Source organism: Haliaeetus albicilla, chromosome 7, assembly GCF_947461875.1.
Source record: "Haliaeetus albicilla chromosome 7, bHalAlb1.1, whole genome shotgun sequence".
NCBI lineage: Eukaryota > Metazoa > Chordata > Aves > Accipitriformes > Accipitridae > Haliaeetus > Haliaeetus albicilla.
The window spans coordinates 11064672-11084707 of record NC_091489.1 but is presented as its reverse complement, the minus strand read 5'-3'; the positions used below and the strand labels follow the sequence as shown (position 1 = coordinate 11084707).

Sequence of the window (20036 nt, the reverse complement as noted above, 5' to 3'; positions counted from 1 at the left end):
AGGGGGTCTGAGCAGCTTGGGTGGGAAGGCTGGAGCAGTGAGTGAAGCTGGAATCCCTGGAGCAGGTACATCCAGCAGCAGAGGTGTAGCCTGAGACTTCAGAGCCAGCTCTGTGCTGGTCCCCCAGAAGTAGGCAAGTGGGGGCAGATCCATGGGCACACGGAAAAATCCCACGTGGAAAAAAACCCATGTGGGGTTGTCCTACACCAGGGTGGCCACCCAGGTAATCTCCAGCAGGTAACTCACCTGGGATAACCTGCAACAGATAATCCACGCTGCATAACTGACCCACACCAGATAATCTGCACCGGCTGCCCCACAGAGGGGAATTGTGCCAGGGGATGGTGCCATGTCTCTTGTCTCTGCTGTTCCCCCTCCACTCCCACACTGGGACCAACTCCCCAGGGCACAAACCTCCTCCTCCTTGGCCCCACACTCTCCCCACCAGGCACCCACTGGAGACAGAGCAGGAGCCTCCCGACACAGGGCTGGCCCCGTACCATCACTGTGCTTAACGACCAGCAGGCAAACCTGCACTGGGGGGCACAAGCACACCACCAAAATATCTGGGAAAAGCCTCGTAACATTTGGTTGCCTCTCTTTCTAAAGATGTAGAACAAATACCGAACTGCTTAAGTACACCTAATGAATTATAGGCTATAGCTATTTGGCAGTTACAGTTTAAGCAATGCAAGACAATTTGTAAGTTATACAATTTTAACTTTTGTTTTTAAAGTTTCATTTGTGATAGAAAAATCAGCAAGATAAGAGATTTCCCCCATATAGTTTTACTTTGGGTAGGAGGGTAAGGGGGGGAATCGAATCCCCAGTGCTACAATACCTCAGGCTCCCAAAAGGGACTGGCAGATGTGCTAATGCTTCTGGCTGTACTGAACACGTTTTCATGGTATCTCAACTGTTACAACTGAGAACCCAAAGGCCAGTGATGCCATTAACTTAAGGAAGACATACTGTGCTTGGGTCTTCAGAAGGAAATTGATTTTTTTCTTGTTTTGTTTTTTTTTTTAAGGAGTGAAGAGTCTTGTTGCTGATGACTTCTACTGCCAAGAACATCATCTCTTAAGAAGCGCTCTGATAGGAAGTTCATGAAAATGCAACTTCTTCAAATGAGAAAGATTTCCATTTTGGAAAGTCTCTTTCCAACTGAAGTCAAAATTACACACTGTAGGGCAGCAGTCTCTGGTCCCTCAGCTTTGCTTCCAGAGGGCTGGGGATCTGAATCCACCCTCAACAAAAACCACATCAGCTAACAGGCATACACCTGCAGTTGCCAGGATCCTCTTCATCTGCAAAAAAACAGTGCCAGAAGTAAGCATCATGTCAGTTGACACAGACCTCTTCCACAACACCCTCCTCCTCAAAAGCAACGTGGCTTTCTGCTCCCCTGCTCTGCACAGATTCTGGCATCAGACACTGCAGTTGTCATCACTTGTGGCACCTAAGATACCAAAAGACAGAAAGCTACCATGGCACTTGCGAGAAATCACCATCCCTGTGCTCTTCCTCGCTACTGCCCTGGCTCCCTCAAACACTCATCCAAGTCCAAAGGCAGCCTGCAAGGTGCCTGCAAAACCAAAGAGAACTGAAGTCCTGACACTTATCATCTCTGAGGGGCCTGCCAAAAGCTGCAAAGGTCCTAGGGACAACATGGCACATTCTGGGCAATCAGGAAGGGTGATGAGCTGTCCTATACCCTGAAGGACACTGTGCCTTACGACCCTGCTGCTTTCTTGAGAAATGCTAAAACTATATACAGATGCATACAGAATGCTCACCCTAACCCCTGCTAGATAATCTCACCATCATTCCTGTTAAGAGAGACGGTATCAGCAACTTACACAGTATCCAGCAAAACTGGTGAAAAAAACAAGGTTCCATCTTCAATAAAGTCAGGAATTCCAGGAAAATGCAATGCACCTAGCATAAAAAAAAAAGCATACTATCAAACCACCTTTCCACCCCTGAACACTCAATACAAAAGCCCTGAAAAAAAAACCCCTGAAAAAAAAAGAAGCTGCATACAAGCATACTTTCTACTATACATGCTGCTGAACCTTGACCAGTGCTGAAGCTCTTACCTCAAACAGACACCTCCATTTCTCTAAACTGCAAAACACTTCTGCCCAAACAGCCGAGCAAACTCAAAAGCTGCAGAGGACTGCAGGGATGGCTGAGCACCAGCACCAGAGCACCCCAGGAACAGCCTGAGCTCCCTGAGCAGAGACTGTGGCTCACACAGCCCGGGTCCTGCCCACCCCCTTCCCACAACCACCTGGGAAAGGGGCAGGGAGAACCACCACAAGGTGTTAAGATGGCTGGAGGAGCAGCAGGAATGTCCTCATCCACCCCCGATTTTCAGCCTGTGAAGCACTGAACAGAGAAAGCGACCCTGACTGGAAACGACGATACCTGCTCTTGTACTATGGCTACATCTATTGCATTGGTGATGTGACCGGGTAAGGAATTAAACTTAATTTTTCTGGGGTGTAGGTAGAAAAAGATAGATGTCCTACTAAGCTATGTGAGAAAGTAGTTCATGAAATGCAATAGTAATATTGTTATCAAAAATGATGTGCTTTAGTTCCTGTAAAAAACCCAAAATGCTATGGGGCTATGCTTCATTTCTAGCAAGACTGTACATCCCACCTAACTTCTACCAGAACTACCTTCTGGATAGGACTGAATGACAAAGCAGAATTGGATCCCATAAGAATCCCTTCTCAAAATATCTCTGCTTGAAAAGTAAATTATTTATGGTAAAGTGCCAGCGATTCAGTCCCCTTGATGGTCTCTCCGACTGACTCCCTTAAAAGAACTAGATGAGTCCCAGAGAAAACACCAAAAACCCATGGAACTACAAGAAATGTATCAGAAACTGTATGAAGCAGCCTAATTAACACCGAAGTAGCTAGAAGAAAAATAAATTGCACAACAAAACAAAAAACACCATGGGAGATGTGTCAATAAAAATAGATGAAGGCTATCACCTCCTCTGAAAAACCCAAGAGGAGATCTGAGCTGACTATAGACATTTTCGGGGTACCAGATACCAAACGGAAACTTAATATAAGACAGAAAACAAAAAGACTGCTCTGGGGGACAAAGATGGCTTTGGAAAAGGTTCTGACAGAACAAGAGGCATTGTCACAGGGATTAGAGAGGTCCTGAAGGGGCCAGAGAAACCAAAGAAGGCTTAAGGATGCAATGAGCTCGCAAGGGAATTGAACAAAGTACAGATGTTCTCAAGGGACTGGGACCCTACAGAGGCACACCAAATGGATGAGAGGACAGAAAGACCGACTGGGGTAATGGATGCAGACTCAGGAAGGGTTCTGAGGAGAAAAGAGGGGTGCAAAGTGTCCTCTCGAGCTAAAACGGGGCTCTAGGGCATAGGGGATGTCTCGTGAGAGCTTGGCAAAGGCAGCAGAGGAGTCCCGAGGGGGCCTGAGAGACCAAAGCAGCCTCGGAGATAACAATGAGGAACTCTGAAGGGGCTTGTGACAAAGTACAGATGGTCAGGGGGTTGGGGTCTGAACGGAGGCATCTTAAATGGCGAAGAGTAAGATAAGAGCGCTCTGAAGAGCACAACAAAATAAAATTGAAAGGAAGCTGAAGTGCTACAAGAGTGCTGTGGAGTACAAGGAAGGACTCAGAAGACATTGTTATAGAGAGTAGAGGAATTAGGAGGGGGCAGGGTGAGAAAAGAAGGCTTGGAGACGCAGTGAGGGCCTTGGAGTCTCAGGAGGGTATCTAGGCAAACTACAGATGACTGAGAGAGGAACCGAACGGAGACACCCTCGATGGCAGAGAGAAGGATAAAGGAGTGCTGTGTAGCAAAGAAAGAAGGGAGGCTCTGATGGAACAAGAGACAGGGGAAGGGAGACAAAGCGCTACAAGGTGCTGTGGAGATTGAGAGAGGTCTGTAATTTGGAATATGCATTCACCAAAAACCCACGACACCTAAGAAGGCCTATGTTTCCTTTTTATTCGTCGGAGGAGACATAGCTGCTATTTTGTTGATCATGTCCATTGGGATCTGATGACGTCGATCTTTCCATTTTATTCCTAAAAACCGGATCTCCTGTCCAGGTCCCTTGACCTTACTTTGTTTTATGGCAGAACCAGCTTTCAGAAGGTTTTGGATTATTTTCTTCCCTTTCTTAAAAACTTCTGCTGTGTTGCCCCATAAGATGATTTCATCAATGTATTGCAGGTGTTCTGGAGCTTCACCCTCCTCCAGTGCAGTCTGGATTAGTCCATAGCAAATGGTGGGGCTGTGTTTCCACCCTTGGGGCAGTCAATTCCGGGTGTACTGGATACCCCTCCAAGTAAAAGCAAACTGTGGCTCGCACTCTGGTGCCAGAGGGATTGAGAAAAATGCATTAGCAATGTAAGCTGTGGCGTACCACTTCGCTGCCTTTGACTCTAGTTCGTATTGAAGTTCTAGCATGTCCGTCACGGCAGCACTCAGCGGTGGCGTGACTTCATTCAGGCCACGATAGTCAACTGTTAGTCTCCATTCCCCATCAGGCTTTCGCACTGGCCATATGGAACTGTTAAAGTGTGAGCGAGTTTTGCTGATGACTCCTTGGCTCTCCGGTTGGTGAATCAACTTATGGGTGGGAATCAGGGAGTCTCGGTTGGTGTGATATTGCCGCCAGTGCACCATTGTGGTAGCAATTGGCATTTGTTGTTCTTCAACCCTCAGCAACCCCGCAACTGAAGGGTTTTGAGAGAGACCAGGCAGCGTAGACAGCTGTTTAATTCCCTCCGTCTGCAAGGCAGCTATACCAAAAGCCCACCGATACCCCTTTGGGTCCTTAAAATACCCTCTCTAGGTAGTCTATGCCAAGGACGCATGGAGCCTCTGGACCAGTCACAATGGGGTGTTTCTGCCACCCATTCCCAGTTACACTTACTTCAGCCTCCAGTACAGTTAGCTGTTGGGATCCCCCTGTCACACCAGCAATACGAATGAGTTCTGCCCCTTTACAACTTGATGGCATTAGAGTACACTGCGCACCGGTGTCTACTAGAGCCTTGTACTCCTGTGGGTCTGACGTGCCAGGCCATCGAATCCACACAGTCCAATAGACCCGGTTATCCCTTTCCTCCGCCTGGCTGGAGGCAGGGCCCTTCTAATCCTGGACAGAATATTTATTACTCACTTCTTGTAAAAATGACTTACAAGTCCCTTCAAGAGTATCAGAAGTAAGATCAGCCCTTCTACTCCGTCTGGAAACTGGAGCAGCATTTTTCCTGGAAGAATCCCCTTTTGTGGTGGTTTTTCCTCACAACTCACGTACCCATGCATCTAGGACTGAGGTAGATTTTCCATCCCACTTCCTCATGTCCCTTCTGTGGCCACACAGGTAAAACCACAGGGCACCTTGTGGTGTGTACCTTCTATATTCTCTTTTGAGCAGAGGAACGCTCACTCCTAATCGCTGAGATGAATTTTCGATCAGTTTTTGGACTCTGCACGTTTTTTCCACAGCTGAGTCTCAGGCTTATAGGGAGGAAGAGAGATTTTCTTTGTATTGCCAGAGCTGGTGAGCCATTTCATTGATCATCAGTGCCTTTTCGTCTTTTCCAGGTCAGTACTGCCAATGGGTTGGCATACGATGGTGGTGCATTCCATACAAACTTCCACCATGTGTGTTGTGTGCATTGGACTTCGTCTGGAGGAGAAGGGGAAGATGAAGGGAGGTGTCTCCTCCGTGGATTGGCTCTCCGAGGAGAAAAGGTAAAAGGTGTAATTATTAATAGTTTCTGGTAGATGGCTCCCGCAGTACAGAGGTGACGGCAATGCTGAGTACAAATACTAGATTAGTTTCATGATCAGCAATTCTATCGTATCATAAGCCAGTGTTACGAAGTACAACAACATAACTTTAGCCCAGTTCCCACAGGTGATAAACAGCACGACAGGCAGCATATACTGCAAGTAAGGTATTACAAAATGCAACTTTAACAAGCACACCAACTTTGAGAGCAAATAAATCAACATTGCCAGCAGGGACTATTGAACCAATATAATGAATGCTTATATCAAACTTGTTCTAATGCATTCCAGTCAGATCTGTCGTTATCTCAACCCTTTGAGCCCCACGTCGGGTGCCAAAAAAGACTGTCATGGTTTAACCCCAGCCAGCAACTAAGCAGTGTGCAGCTGCTCGCTCACTAGCCCCCCCCCAGTGGGATGGGGGAGAGAATTGAAAGAAAAAAAAGTAAAACTCCTGGGTAAAGATAAAGACAGTACAATAGGACAGAAAGAAAGAAAATAATAATGATAATAACAATAAAATGGCAACAATAATAAAAAAAGAATTGGAATATCCAAAACAAGTGATGCACAATGCAATTGCTTACCACCCACTGACCAATGCCCAGTTATTTCCTGTGCAGTGATCTGCCCCTCCTGGCCAGCTCCCCCCAGTTTACAATACTGGGCATGACATCGCACAGTGTGGAATACCCCTTTGGCCAGTTTGGGTCAGCTGCCCTGGCTGTGTCCCCTCCCAACTTCTTGTGCCCCTCCAGCCTTCTCGCTGGCTGGGCATGAGAAGCTGGAAAATCCTTGACTTGGGATAAACACGACTTCGCGACAACTGAAAAACGCAGTGCGTTATCGACGGTCTTCTCATACTGAAGCCGAGACGTAGCGCTGTGCCGGGTACAAAAAGGCAATTATCGCCGTCCCAGCCGAAGCCGGGACGCGTGGGCAGGAGCTGGGGTGCAGGTGGGAGGGACGGGCACCCGCCCCGTGCGTGGGAGAAGGGCGGTGGGTGGGCGAGCCGTGCCTGCCTGCGCCCGCCCGGGGCTGAACCCCCCACCCCGGCCGCGAGGGCTCAGTGCCACAGGGGACGCGACCACAGGGAGCGCGCGGCGCGTGTAACACGCGTGGGCCGCCCGAAACTCCGGCGGGTGGCCGAGGGACGGGGGGCGCGGGGCTCGGCGTCGCCCCGGGGCGAAGTCTGCCGAAGGAGCCAGGTGAGATGCTCCCGGGACCGACGGCCCGGGGCGGGGCGGCTGGACCGGGGCGGGCGGCGGGTACCGGGGGGGTGGGGGGGGCGGAGGGCCGGCGGCCCGCCCGCCTCCGCGGGGCCGCCCCGCTGCAGTCTCCCGGCAGCCCGGGAGGAGGAGACGGCGGGGCGCGCAGGACGGAGCGGGGCAGCCCCGCGGAGACGGACGCCGGGCGGGCGGCAGCTCCGCGCCCCCCCCCCCCCCCACGCCCCCCGCCCGCCGCCGCTCCCGCCGCCCGCGCCCCGCGGCCCCCGGCCCCATGGCAGGGCCCGCCGCCCCCCGCGGCCCGCCGCGGCCCTGGGCCGCCCTGCTGCTCCTCGCCGCCCTGCTGCCCGCCGCCGCACCAGGTAAGGCAGCCCGGCGGCACCTCCGGCTCTGCGGGCGCGGGGCTGAGCCTCCGCTGGCCCACGCGTGTCGCCGACGGCCCCCGCGCCCCGCTGCCGCGGCGGCATCGCGGGGGGATGCCCGAGCCGAGCCGAGCCGAGCCGGGCCGCCTCCCGTGCGCCGGCGCCGCGGCTGAGGCACCTGCTGCTGCCCCGGGTTTGTGCCGGTGCCTCCGGGGCGAGCTGCCCCCCCCAGGCAGGGGAGGGGGACCCGAGCGGAGGGGGGGGGGGGGGGGGGCTGCAAAGCCGGGCGAGCCCCGGCACTGAGGGTCTGGGGGACCCCCGCGGCTCTCGGAGACCGGGACACCCCTCCCTCCTCCCCGCAGCTCAGCCCGCTGCGGCTCGGCTGCGCTTGCGGCAGCTCCGGGGCGCGGGGCTGCAGCCCGCAAGGATGCTCCCGGTCAAACGGAGGGCTGCTCCCCTCTTGCCTTTAGCCCGTGGGTGCCTTATTCCCGCTGGCACCGGGTGCCGGTCCCTTCGTCCCGTCTGGGCTCGCCGGGAGAGCCCCGCTTGCGCGGTTAACGGCGTTGACAGCGGGCAGCTCCCGTGCTGAGCATCTCCCCGGAAAGTCAGGCGAGATCCCTCTTTTCTTCATTCCCACCGCCGGAGCCCTGTGGATCGGACCCTGGCTCAGCCTGGGCGAGGCTGGGGCTGCTGTCGGGACTCCCCGGGCTCTCAGCCTCTGGTTAAAACTGCTCTGGAGGTGGGGTGGAGGGTGGCAGATCTTCCTCGTCCTTCCCCGCGTGTAAGTCACAGCGTACGTGAACTGCAGCCCCTGCCGCACTGTTTGCACCGCAGGCGATGCTGAGCCCCGAATCTGTCTCAGCTTGTGCCCACGAGGTCTTTGCACCAGAGCACGGCTAGAGGCAGGGTATAGAGGGACATACGGAGGCACTCCAGCACCAGATTTTAACTGCTGAGGTTACATCGGCCGGGACGGTATGGGGACACCTGCTGCCTGGCTCTGGATGCGGTGGCTGTCTCATTTCCAGCCTGTAGTTGCAGAGCAGCCAGCCAAGGACGGTGGTATCTCCCCCCCCAGCAGCTCTGGGCTGGGCAGGAGAGCCCGGGACCTAACGTCACCCGCAGCTCCTGGTGAGTTTTAGTGTGCAGCTAAACAAACTGGAAAGATCTGCTTAACCTGGAGCAAGGAAAAGATCTCTGAGCCTGGTCTGAAGACCCTGTGCAGGCCTCTCTCTCTTCGTGGGCTGCCGAAGGTGCGTGGCTCGCAGGGTGCATGGTCGCAGAGTAGCGGCGGGGTGGGTTTTTGAAGGAGGCTGAGGGCAGAGCAGCTGTGCTGGCAGGTACCCGTGTATCCACTGCTGTCTCTTTTCCCATGACGTGCTGTGCCTGTCCAGGTTAAGCCTGGGATCACTCTCCTGGAAGTGGATTTGTAGTAGCGCTCCTCTGTGGCAGTGGGAAATGGAGGGGGAACTGCATCTGCTGGCCCTGGGGCTGCCTGCTGGCAAGTGAGAGGGGAAGGAGGGAAGGGAGCAGGGGAGTTTGTGTGCTGGTGGCATGGGCATCATCCATCGGAAATGTCACAGCCTCTGAGGAAAAGTGCTAGCTGTTGAGCACAGGCAGGCTTTTGCTTCTCTGACTGTGTAATGTCTAAAGTGATTCTACGGGAGTCTGCAACTTCACTGAAAATTTTGGATGTAACATCCATGCAGCTTTTCTTCGTTCGCAGTCCCACACCAATGTGCTGTAAAACCACGCCAATTTCTGAACAAACCCAAATGTCTTGGCATAGCGCTGCGCAGAGCTCTGCGTGCTTCCCAGCTACGGACCTCTGGAGCGCACCAAAACCTGCTGGAGTGGGAACGCTGTGCTCTTAACCCCAGAGCAGCTCTACAGGACTGGGTGTGGGCTGCATGTGTGCTCCTTGTCCCTGGTGGTATGCTGGCCACGCTGGGTGGGCACCACTTTCCTTCTCCTGTCTAGAGAGTAGTTTATAAGCCACTGAACCCGGACTGTGCCCTGAACAAGTGCAGTCTCAGGCAGGAGGGCTGGTGGGTGCTGGAGTCCTTTCTCAGGGGGGGTAAAAGCTATTGCTGAGTGCCTTTGCTGCCCTTGACCCTGCTTTCTCATCTTCTAGCTGTGTTTGAAATGGTCCCTTCCCATCCTCCTTTCCTCCTCGCCTTTCCAGCACACAGTCTGTCCAGGTGACGTGTCCCAAACTCACTCTGCACTTTGGAGCCTTTGCCCAAGTGCCGTGTCTGGGAGACGGCGAGGCTGCCTTGGCTCAGCAGAGGGGCTCCGACAAAGGAAATGAAAGAGTCCTTCAATTTTTGTCCAGGGAAAGAAAGAAAAGATTTTTTTCCCAGTGAGGGTCTGGCATTGGGCTGGTGCTGTCATTGATGGTGCTTCTCTTTATCAAAATGGAACGTCTGCCCGGGATTGCTGTGGGCAGCCTCTCAGGCCAAGGAAGCGTAAGAGAAGAGCGTTGTGCTAGAGCCAGCCTAGGGGCAGATCCCATTTGTGTATTGCCAAGAGAGGTTTTTGTTGCTTGCTGCCAGAACCCGTGTGTGGAAGGATGGATACTGGCGGCGGAAGGCAGTCCTCCTGTAGAAACCCTCCTTGGTTGCTTTTATACAAACAATATTCAAGCACCACCTGTGGCTGGTGGAAGAAATTTGGGAAGGAACCCAAACAGAACCCAGCAGAAGAGGCTGTGCTCACAGCGAGAGCCTTTCTGACAGCAGCACTAACTCATTTTCCCTCCTTGTCTAGACTGTGTGACATAACAGAGAAAGCAGAAGGGTCTCCAAGGGAATTTTCCACTTCATTTAGCTCTAAGGAATGTATCTTCTCAGTTATGTAGGACAATGCTGTAATGGTCTTAACTGTATAGCTCTGTACCAGCCTCTGGGTGTGTCAGAGGTATGAAAGCCCTTGTGCCGTCCAAGTCTGTAATTCCAGCTCTTCAGACAGCACATGCATTGAGGCTGGCTGCACATGTGGTTAAGAAGATGCTTTCAGAAGCTGATCTATACAGAAAGAAAATAGAGGGGGTCTGAGGAGATTGTGCAGCAGAACAAAGATGTGGTATGCTTCTCTCTGCCAGCAGAGGGAATGGGATCTTGTCTGTATGATCCAGTGTGTTGAGTGGGCATTCATATGCCCTAAAAATACAGCTCCTTCCTCAGACACACTCAGTGCTCAAGTGTCACTGATATTTCTCATGCAGGACACTGAAATGGGAAAAGTGCCTTCTGAGTCTCAAGATAACTGAGGCCGGACTTCATGTCTGCACTAAGTTGTGTGTAGCTATCTGCAGGTGCTCTGTTGTCTTCAGTTCAATGAAGCGAAGCGGTATTTTCAGCAGGCTCAGTTTCTGCTGCGTGTCCAGGACCTGGACCCATGGTTTCTCCAGGGAGAAGCTGTGTCACCCAGCTCTCTCCATCACTGGGGAAGTGCTCCGGTGTGTGGCTAAGGTGGCATTGGGATGTGCTGGCATCAGGTATTGGGTCTCTCAAATTTACACTGCTGCAGCTCAGGTATAACCAGGAACCTTTCCTGACCAAAGACCTCCAGAGTGAGCCTGTGTTTAGTAGTCTGAGCGTGATCCCAAATATTCAAAAACCTGCAGCCAAACTGGTACCTTTTTTTTTCTTTTTAGTTTTGAGATGTTAGGAGCTTGTTTAACTGGAGTTACCTGTCTTCATAAATTAGTATTCCTTAACTCCCCCCTCACCTGCCCAAGCGAACTGTCCATAACTAGGTGCATGCATGTATCACGGGAACATTTACCACTTGTTGCTCGTGTGATTTCTGCTGGGGGGAAGGAGGGAGCACAGATGTTTAGCTATGCCTCCTGTAGACAGCTAACGCACTAAGCAGGTGAAGTGCTCACTTCTCCAGACGGAATGGCGTAGACATCGATGTGCCTTCGTCTCGGGAAGCTCTGTGCTGCTCTTTTCTCCCTGAAGTCGCAAGCGTACTGCACTCTTGTGCAGCCTTGAGAGGGCAGTCCCAGCCCTGCAGACGCTGCGCTGATCCCTCAGGCAGGTACAAGCACTCCCTGTTGTGCCTTTCTCATCCCCAAATCGCCACTCGTCTTTTCTGTTTTACGGCCCCGTGAAGCAGCAACGGTTTCACTGGTGTGTTGCACTACAGGATTGCTTTTATTCCTTGAGCGCAGTTGAAATTTTATTTGCGTGGAACTATGAGTGTTTTCCTTATTCCCCAAGATGAGAGATTGCTTCGCCTCTGCAGCCCATACCCCTGCCCAGCACGGGAGGGAGGGATGAACCGCTGGGTTGTGAGGCAGTGAAATCCAGAGGGGAGCAGCAGATCTTGAAGCTGGGGAGATCCTTTCCCTCTGGCTCATGAGGAGCCCAAGTATTCTGCTTCCATGTGGGCTGAGAACTTGCATTGAGGCTATGTTTGCACTGACACCACAGCCTCTGAGGAGTGGTATGGCTTACGTTTTCAGGGCAATAGAGGAGTGATGGGTCTCTTGAAGAAATGGGAGGTCGTCTGGAAGATCCTTTGCTATGCGTGACCCAGTATAAAGCCTTTGAAATCACGTTTATATTTTCTTATACGTGTTTGCTATACTGCCGCTTATTCTGCTGTGCTGTTGGCTGCAAAACCTACAGTGTGTGTCGAATGTTCACAAACTGCAGTGCCAAAATAAGCACTGCCAAGATCAAGACAGTGGCTTAAAAAGCACAAGATTTAAAAAAAAAAGAACTGCTGAGATCTTTTGCTTTGCTGTCTGTTCTCTGAGTCTCGGGACACACGTTTCTAAGCGTTCCTCCACACCCTGGATGTCTAGGGATTTAGAGGGACGGTATGGTTTAGTCTGCATCTGTGCTGCCTGCCTCTTACCAAAGAGGCATTTAGACGAGCGAGGGGATTTTGCCCTGACTCTGTACCTGGCGAGATGGACTCCTGATGCTCTGATCCTAGCTCTTGCATTTATTCCTACTTGCAGGCACCAGCAGCATTTGCCTGCAGCACCTCTGTAGTTGGATTCATTTCCTTTGGGGGCATACAAGCACCTGGAAAGTGTCAGGTTTCCCTGGTTCCTCTAAACTTTAGACAAGCTTGTAATGAAAAGGAGCTTTTTCTATGGCAGACCACACGGTTGAGTGCTTAACTACTATACTGGTAGCAGAGTTAACAAGAGCAACATCAAACTGTTTACACGGCAGCCCCTTCATTGCATGGTCTTGTCTTGCCTGGGGAGGTGGGAGGTTGTGCTGAGAGCTCCTGTGCCTGTGGTCCCCAGCAAGACCTGTACAGGCTGCTGAGCTCCCTCTGCCTCCTTCATCCTGGAGCAGATCCTGGTACCCACCTCTCTCCAGACCTCTCGTCCTGTGTCCTGCCCCCCTAAGGCACGTGGCTTCTGGGTTTCTGGCGCGCATAGCTCTGCAGACGCTGATTCCTCCTCCCTGGTTCCCTGGGACTGCTCTCTGGGATGTAATGTAAGGTCTTCTCTCTTCCTCTGCCCCTCAGAGTTTCTGCAAATGTATGTTCAAGCTTCAGCGTGTTTTGTACCAATCACAGCGTTTTCAGGACGGTTAAAATCTGTGTAGGTTCTATCATACACTTCCTGAGCAGCAGTCACCCTGCCTCACTCTCATCGAACGCATAACCCCTGGCCCGCTGTTAGCCCTTCACAAATTACATCTGTGCTGTGGGACGCAGGAGCTCTTCCCGCGTGCCAGGTCGGGGTGCGTACCCTGGCTGTGTCACACCCCGTGCTGAAATCAGTCTGCGCCTGTGACTCCATTTCGGTGTAGGTGCTTGCATTTGGCAGAGTTGGTCTATACTTAAAGCAAATAGCCCCAACGAGTGGAGAAACAAGGAAAGGTGGAAGAAAGACCCAAGTCATGTAGAAGCTGCGTGCTCTAAACAGAGAGCTTTTCCTAAACAGAGGTAATATTGTTAGTTGCATCAGATGAAATACTGAAATCCTGTTACAAGGAAGGCGGTCCAAGCTGCTTCTCGCCCTGGAAGAAAACCTAAAAGGTACATCCAAATTTAACTATGTACGTATTAGAAAACAATCTGGAGAAGTGTGTGTTTTAAATCACCCCTCTTCAGTGAGTAACTTGATCATCAAATCAGCTCTTCATTAAACAGAGTAAATTACTCTTTGAGGACTGTGGAGTGTGTTCATATTTCATTGTTCCAGTGCAGCTGTTTCACTATTACTCAGTCATCAAGTCCTCTTGGGCATCTTGCAATGGTCCCAGTTCCAGCAAATCTTTCCGACTGTTGTATTTCTCTGGCATTAAACTGATTGTTTTTCCACTGGCGGAGTCGGTTGTTCTTAATATATACATCTGCTGTAAAATAAGAGGCAACTCTTCAAATGGTTATTTGTCATCATGTTTACTCTATAGTTGGCTGCAATATTTTGGCTGAAACTTTTTTTGGGGAGAAAGTGCAGAACTGCTGGAGCTGCAATGTTAGTTTTTCCTCATCTCTAAAAAGAAGACCAAAATAAGAGAAATTGAATAGACAATATAATTAGTTGTGGTACTCTGCAATGAAGTGCTTTATCCCTCCTCTCAGAGTGGCATCCTTGGAAGGGCGTACACCGTGGGAAGGGCTTTACTTGGTAACGGGCAACAACTACTGAGTTTACCTTAAAACTCCCGCAACAGCAAGCAGCAGATGTGACTGGCAAACCATTCTGCCGTGGCTGGTGGCTCACAACACCCAGCTCCCAGCCCGAGCCCTGCCACCCACCTGGCCAGCCCTCGCAGACTCCCCAGATGCTCCCACTGCCGAAGGAGGGGAGCGTGGGAGCAGGACCCCATGCCCACCCCTGCTGCCCCTCCGGCAGCATCAGAAGCAGCGAGCCCTGGGCGTTTGCCCTCTGGTCTCTGCTCTCCTGTAGCAGACGTAGCCGGGCTTCGTGTTTTCAGCCTTGGGAAGACAGCATTTAGTTTTGCCTGTGCTGCTGAGGTCCTTGGGCCAGAGCATCGCAGCATGAAGGCTGCGGCCAGATAGTTGGAGGGCTGGATTTAGATGCTGTTATTCCTGCTTGGTAGTGTCTTGCTTCACATGGCAGCCCCACTGAAATACCTAACAGCATCAGAATCCATCCCTGCATGAACAGTTGAGCTGCACTTTCACGTAATCTGAATGCCTTTCCCTTTCATCACCTTTTGAAGCCATGCCGAGTTTGGTGACATAATTGTGTGGTCTTTAGCATCGTATGCTTTGCAGATGGCCCCGCAGCTCACGCATGGAGAGGCTGTAGCAGCATGAAGCCAACAGCGGTCCAGGGACTTGGCAGAAGGCTTGCCGGACTTTGCAGGAGTGGGTGCTGTGGGTTATTTGTTCGCAGCCTTACCGTCTGCGTCAGCTGAGCTTCGCGTCGCCTTCTCTCCTCCCTGTGCTGTCGGTTTGACGTTTCTGGTCTCCCAAAGTAAATGTATTATGAACAATTTAAGAGTGAATGGCAGTGATGGAAAGGCTCCATCTGGCTCGGCTGGACTGAGACTTCAGCCTGATTTCAGGTTGCCTATATTTTTAATATACATATTTGGTAAGTGTCTGAGGTCTTATTATTGGGGAGGCGGGCTGGCGATCACAAGACCTGGTTACGTTCATAGGTCCGGGACAAACTTTTCAAGTGACATCTCACCTTTTCTGGGCTCCATTGGCCCTGTTTTAAAAATGAATTGAATGTTTTTTCCCACACTGTGGTGCTGGAGAACTGCCCAATCTAAGCCGCTGTTCTCTTCTACTTGAAGCTTTTGAAACAAGAAGTAATGACTGAAATCTTTTGTGAGATGCTCAGTGGTATCTCTGCAGGGTTTTATCAAACCTCAGTAAGAGACTGTTTGTTTTGTACTGTCATCGCACATAGCATCCCTGCAAAGCAGTGAGCTGACTGTCCCCTGAGGTGGACAGGGGTGCGTGGGCTCAAGTTCCCCCCGAGACTCAGGACATGGGTTCTGATGTCGTCCCTGCTGTAGACTCCCTCTTGTCTATTGTGTATTGGGCTGTGATTTGTGATACGCTTAAATACACGCTTATCTGCTGTGTGTGGTGGTACTCCCTGAAATCACTGGACACTGGTGAAGGAAGTACATGCATGCTATTTTGCTGGATCGAACCTGCAAAGTGATGTGCCTTGGTGTCTGCCCCTCCAGTCTGGGGATGTTAATCCAGCTGCACCACAGATTGGTGCTTGAGGATAAATTTGGCTGGGTGATCAGGTGACGTTTCTCTGGTGAAAGAGACAGTGAGCACAGGTGTGGAAAGCCTGAAAATGTGGAGTATGCCAGCTTTCCATTTATTCCAGTCAGTGAACTTCAGAGTCTGCTTGGGACTGTTTAGAAAGTGGTTTTTAATTCCTGCTTTTTATTGATCTCTGTGTTCCTTAACTTGTTTGTTTTGCGATTGAAATTATTTACTATCGATCTAGATGCTTGCTATGTTGTAGGATCTTAGGGCAGCTTTGGTGATGCTGGAGCCCTTCTCCTGAGTCTCAGGCCCAAAGCTGTATGTAAGCAGAGGAGAGGGGAAGAGCTGCCCTTGGAGCGCATGGCTGTAAAGACCTGAATATCTTTTCCTACCACGATGACCCACCAAGAAGGTTCTGAATGGCATCCATCCCTTGAAGTATCTGGTGCTTGCAGACACAGAAGAAATTGCTTTATTCCCAAAGAAACAAAGCCCACAGAAAATGAAATTAAACAGAAAAATAAGCTCTTCTGTGATGGCACAGCAACTGTATTGAAAACCTAGAAAGTCTAAACCTTAGACAGCAGTATTAGCAAGCCAAATTTTCTTGTCAGATGTGTATAGTAATGTACTTTTTTGTTTGCAATGTGATGATTGCTGTGCCAGGGCACCGAGTTCCTGCTCTTCACTCTTAATGGCTACCATAAGTCAAGCTGGTCCTCCAAGAACACGAGTGCATGCTTAAATTGGTGCCAGGGGACCGACCGCTCAGCAGGCACTGCATGCGTCTTCATGAAAGCCCTTCTTGGTCAGGGGCAGAGCTGCTGGGTTTCAGTTGCTGAGTGCAAGGTAATACCTGTTTGTTGCCATGACATGTCTTGGACCATACGTGCTCCTCAGCCGCCCTCCCAGCAGTTCAGTCCCCAGTGCAGGACGTGTCATGCCCTTGGAAGTGCCGATTGCTGAGGGCCAGACACCTCTGCAAACACACTCGCTTCTCTCCTCTGCTAAAACAGTTTATTTAAATTACCCTTGGGGAGGGATGATGAGTGGTGTGAGACATTGTGGGGTTCTGGTCATGTTTGGTACCACGCTGTGCAGGTCGGGCTGGAAACCTGCAGCTAATGATGCGACAGGGGAATGGGAATGAGTGTTAAAACCTTGGAGGGCTGGAAATAGATTTCAGACCACCACTTCAGAAAAGTTAAAAGAGAATGGCTTTGTACTGGCTTAGGTCTTTCCTTGTGGTGGTGGCAAGCCAGCTGTCCCACGTTGTGCTAGCACAGGGCAGAGGCAGCTGTGCAGGAAGGCTGGTGTGGGAATGGAGGGAAGGAACCATCCATCTATGTGTCAGCAGAGGGCAGGGAGAAGGAAATATAACAAAAAACAAGTTTGGTTTTTTTTTCCTAGCACCAGCAGGGAGAGAGGAAGGATGTCAGCCCAGTGGAGAGAGCTGAAGTGAGAGCTCAGATAATGTTGGACCCCAGGGTCTGGTGGGGTAAGCATCAGAGTAACTGATGAGTTAGTATGGATGTTTCTGGAAGAAGATGGTGTGCCTGAAGAGAGGGGGGATTATTTTTAGCATGTTTCCACCATTCTACCTGTTGCTTCCCTTGGGGGGAAACAATTTTTTTCTTAAGACCAGAGCCTTGCAGAACAAGCTGCTAATAATTGCAGTTAAGGGTGGCAGAAGCAGACCCTATGAAGCCAAACATAAGAGCCTCCATAAAATTAGCCATAGGGTTTGCAAGGTTTTTGGCAATGAGAAAGGAACCATTTGGCTTTTTCAGCAAGAGAGCCTCTTGCAAATATATATTTTAAGCTGTTTGTGCTGTAAAAATATATATATTTTTTTTTTTAATTTCATTATCACTACAAGCAGTCCCTGTAAAAACTGAGAAGGCAAACAGTGAAACTTTGAAATGTCTGTAGAAGCTTTTGAGCAATTTGGGGCCCCTTTCTGTGGAAGGAAATCATTGTGTTTCAGGAAGCTTTGATGCTTTAACAAAATGTTTGTGCTACTGAACGGTAGCAGATGGCCAACCCAGAAGACAGTAGCGAGTTGCTTAAGCTACTTGTAAAGCAGTGCAAATTTCTTTGCCTTGCTAGTAGCGGCCATATGTTATTGTCATAGAAGTAAGGGTTGGTTTTCAGCAGGAGCTCATTACAGGGACTGTTGGTGATGGGATGTTCAGAGCTCACAAGCAAAGCGGGCAATGCCAAATGGGTGTTTTGGTATTTGAAAGCTTCATTCCTCTGAACTGCACCAGTGCCAGCTCAGTGTCAGAGCATCACCTAGCAGCAGTCAGAGAGTGTACCGTACATCCTTTCACTCCACCCCTCCTTCCAAATCTCCCACTTTGGGTGTTCAAACAAGGATACATGAATAACACAAAATATGAGTCCATGCACATTGGTGATGTATGGTTCTGGCAGGCTGCTAGCTATGGCATGTTAAAGACTCTGGAAGTCTGTCATGGTCCTTCTTGAGACTTGCTCTCCTTATTTTTGCAGAGAGTTTGTTGACTTGAAGGGTTGATTTTCTTCCCCAGATGTCCCTCTTGCTGTATATCCCACTGGTCAGGGATGCTCTGTGCTGCATGGGGAGAAGCCGCAAGTTTTGCACCTCAACTTTGGGGGCCAAACCGTCAGCTGCTTTGTAGATATTTGTATTTTCAGTTCTAGATATCCCTGGGCTAAATCAAGGAAGATGGCATGGATTCTCTTTTACAAACCTGCAGAGCTGTGAGTGCATCTTTTCAATACGTTCAGCTGCTTTTCAAGGGCATTAATTGGGTAAAATCTTTGCTGACCATCCCAGCTAGTAGTTGACAGACTGTGATGTGTAAACTGATGTGGTGATTGCAAGCGGCTGCTGCCATTTGCCTCGGTCATGTCTGCTCAGCTATGATAGGACTAGTTATAATGTGTAACACAACCCAGGGCTTTGCATGAAGGCATCGCTTTGAATATGACTGCAGAAGTTTGCTATTTGAAAATGAAATGAAATAAGAAGGTCATTTATCAGTAATGAAGATCTGTGCCTATCCATTTCTTATCTGAGCCCAACCTAGTGCAGAGCTCCTAAGAATAGTGATAATACTATTCTGGCCATTTCCTTGGCATGTGTTTTATCTAGTACCTAGGAGTTTTGCACTTTGGGAGACTTGGAGTGTGTGCTGCCAGCTTCCCTTTCCAGGGTACAAAGCTATGGGTGTACTTTTTGGAAGATCTTTTACAATAAGTAATGTGGAATAAAGTTATTTAGAAGAATCAGGGCTGGTGTTATTTCAAGACATGAATTGTGAACACGTTTATATTACAGGTAGATAAATAATGTTTTAGTGTTTTTTATTTGCGTTTTTCATGAAGAAGAAGAAGCAAAGACTGTGTTATTTTAGGACTTTTTTTTCCAATCTCTGTAAAGAAACTTAATCTCTGAGAGCTGCTAATGAAAGAGCAGAGACTAATGTTGAGCCAGCGTTTTGTTCTTAGCAAACCTGTACTTTGGGAATCTCTCAAACTTTTCTGATTTATGAAAGGTTTGCAATGTAAAATAAAAATGGAGAGTTTTAACTTTTTTTTTCCTTCAATACATGATGAAGCTTGAATTCCTACACGCTGACTTTGTGAGTCTCAGGCATTTTTGGCAGTTTCTAGTGGAAAGTTGAATGTGCACTTCAACTAGAGATGGAATGGAAAGACTTTACATAAATATGTGAATCTCTAGTAGATTAAAAAATCTGTGCTACTTTACAGGGTAAGGGAGCAGGTTTAAATATATTGAGGTGGTTTTGGAGAGAGGTGTAAACCAACACCCCCCACATACAAGTAATCCAGAGCCCTTAAGGAGGATGATTTGGTGAAGTCTGTGATATGCATAAAGGAATGAACCAAAAGCAGAGCCACGCCATCTAGCTTGCCAACACTTGGATCCAAAGCTAATCTTTGCTTCAGAAATGTCTCACTGACCCTTTTTTCCTTTTCCTTTTTCTTTTTTTTTTTTTCTTCTGTGTGTGAAAATCACAGTTTCTGGGATTTTCAAAATCCCAGGTATCTAAAGAGCAGTTGAAGACATGAGTTTTTGGCTAATTGTGGCTTGGTTAACACTTGTCACTGTTTCCACAAATGACTGATGTAATCCATTTGGTGGGTGTTAAAGTGCCCAAGATGAATGGGTTTTTCAGAGGCTCTGTAGAGTGGGGATGTGAATGTGAAGGTGGCTGAGAGTTGTCAGTTCCCCCCCACAACCCGACAGTACAGAGAAGGTTAGCATTTGTCTCCTGCTTTGACGATCTGCCATAAAACATCCCAGCAGCCAAGAGTTGCATGAGGTTTGGAAGGAAATTATGTGTTTGAATAGGAGTATTTCATTAAAAATACAATTCACAGATAAAGTGAATAATATGAACTAAGCATATAAAGCTTTGTGCTTTATGGATGTGGGTA

The 20036-nt window shown here is 49.7% G+C and overlaps 2 protein-coding genes across 2 annotated transcripts in view; both read left to right on the top strand.

Moving 5' to 3' along the window:
• The window catches only part of MRPL18 (mitochondrial ribosomal protein L18), a 643474-nt gene that overhangs the window by 322430 nt on the left and 301008 nt on the right, over positions 1–20036 (top strand). The gene's annotated exons all lie outside the window — the stretch shown is intronic.
• The window catches only part of FNDC1 (fibronectin type III domain containing 1), a 74952-nt gene continuing 62088 nt past the window's right edge, over positions 7173–20036 (top strand). Inside the window, exon 1 of the mRNA XM_069786914.1 lies at positions 7173–7394. Within this exon, the coding sequence (XP_069643015.1) occupies positions 7307–7394 (88 nt within the window). The 5' untranslated portion in view covers positions 7173–7306. The remainder of the gene's footprint in view (positions 7395–20036) is intronic.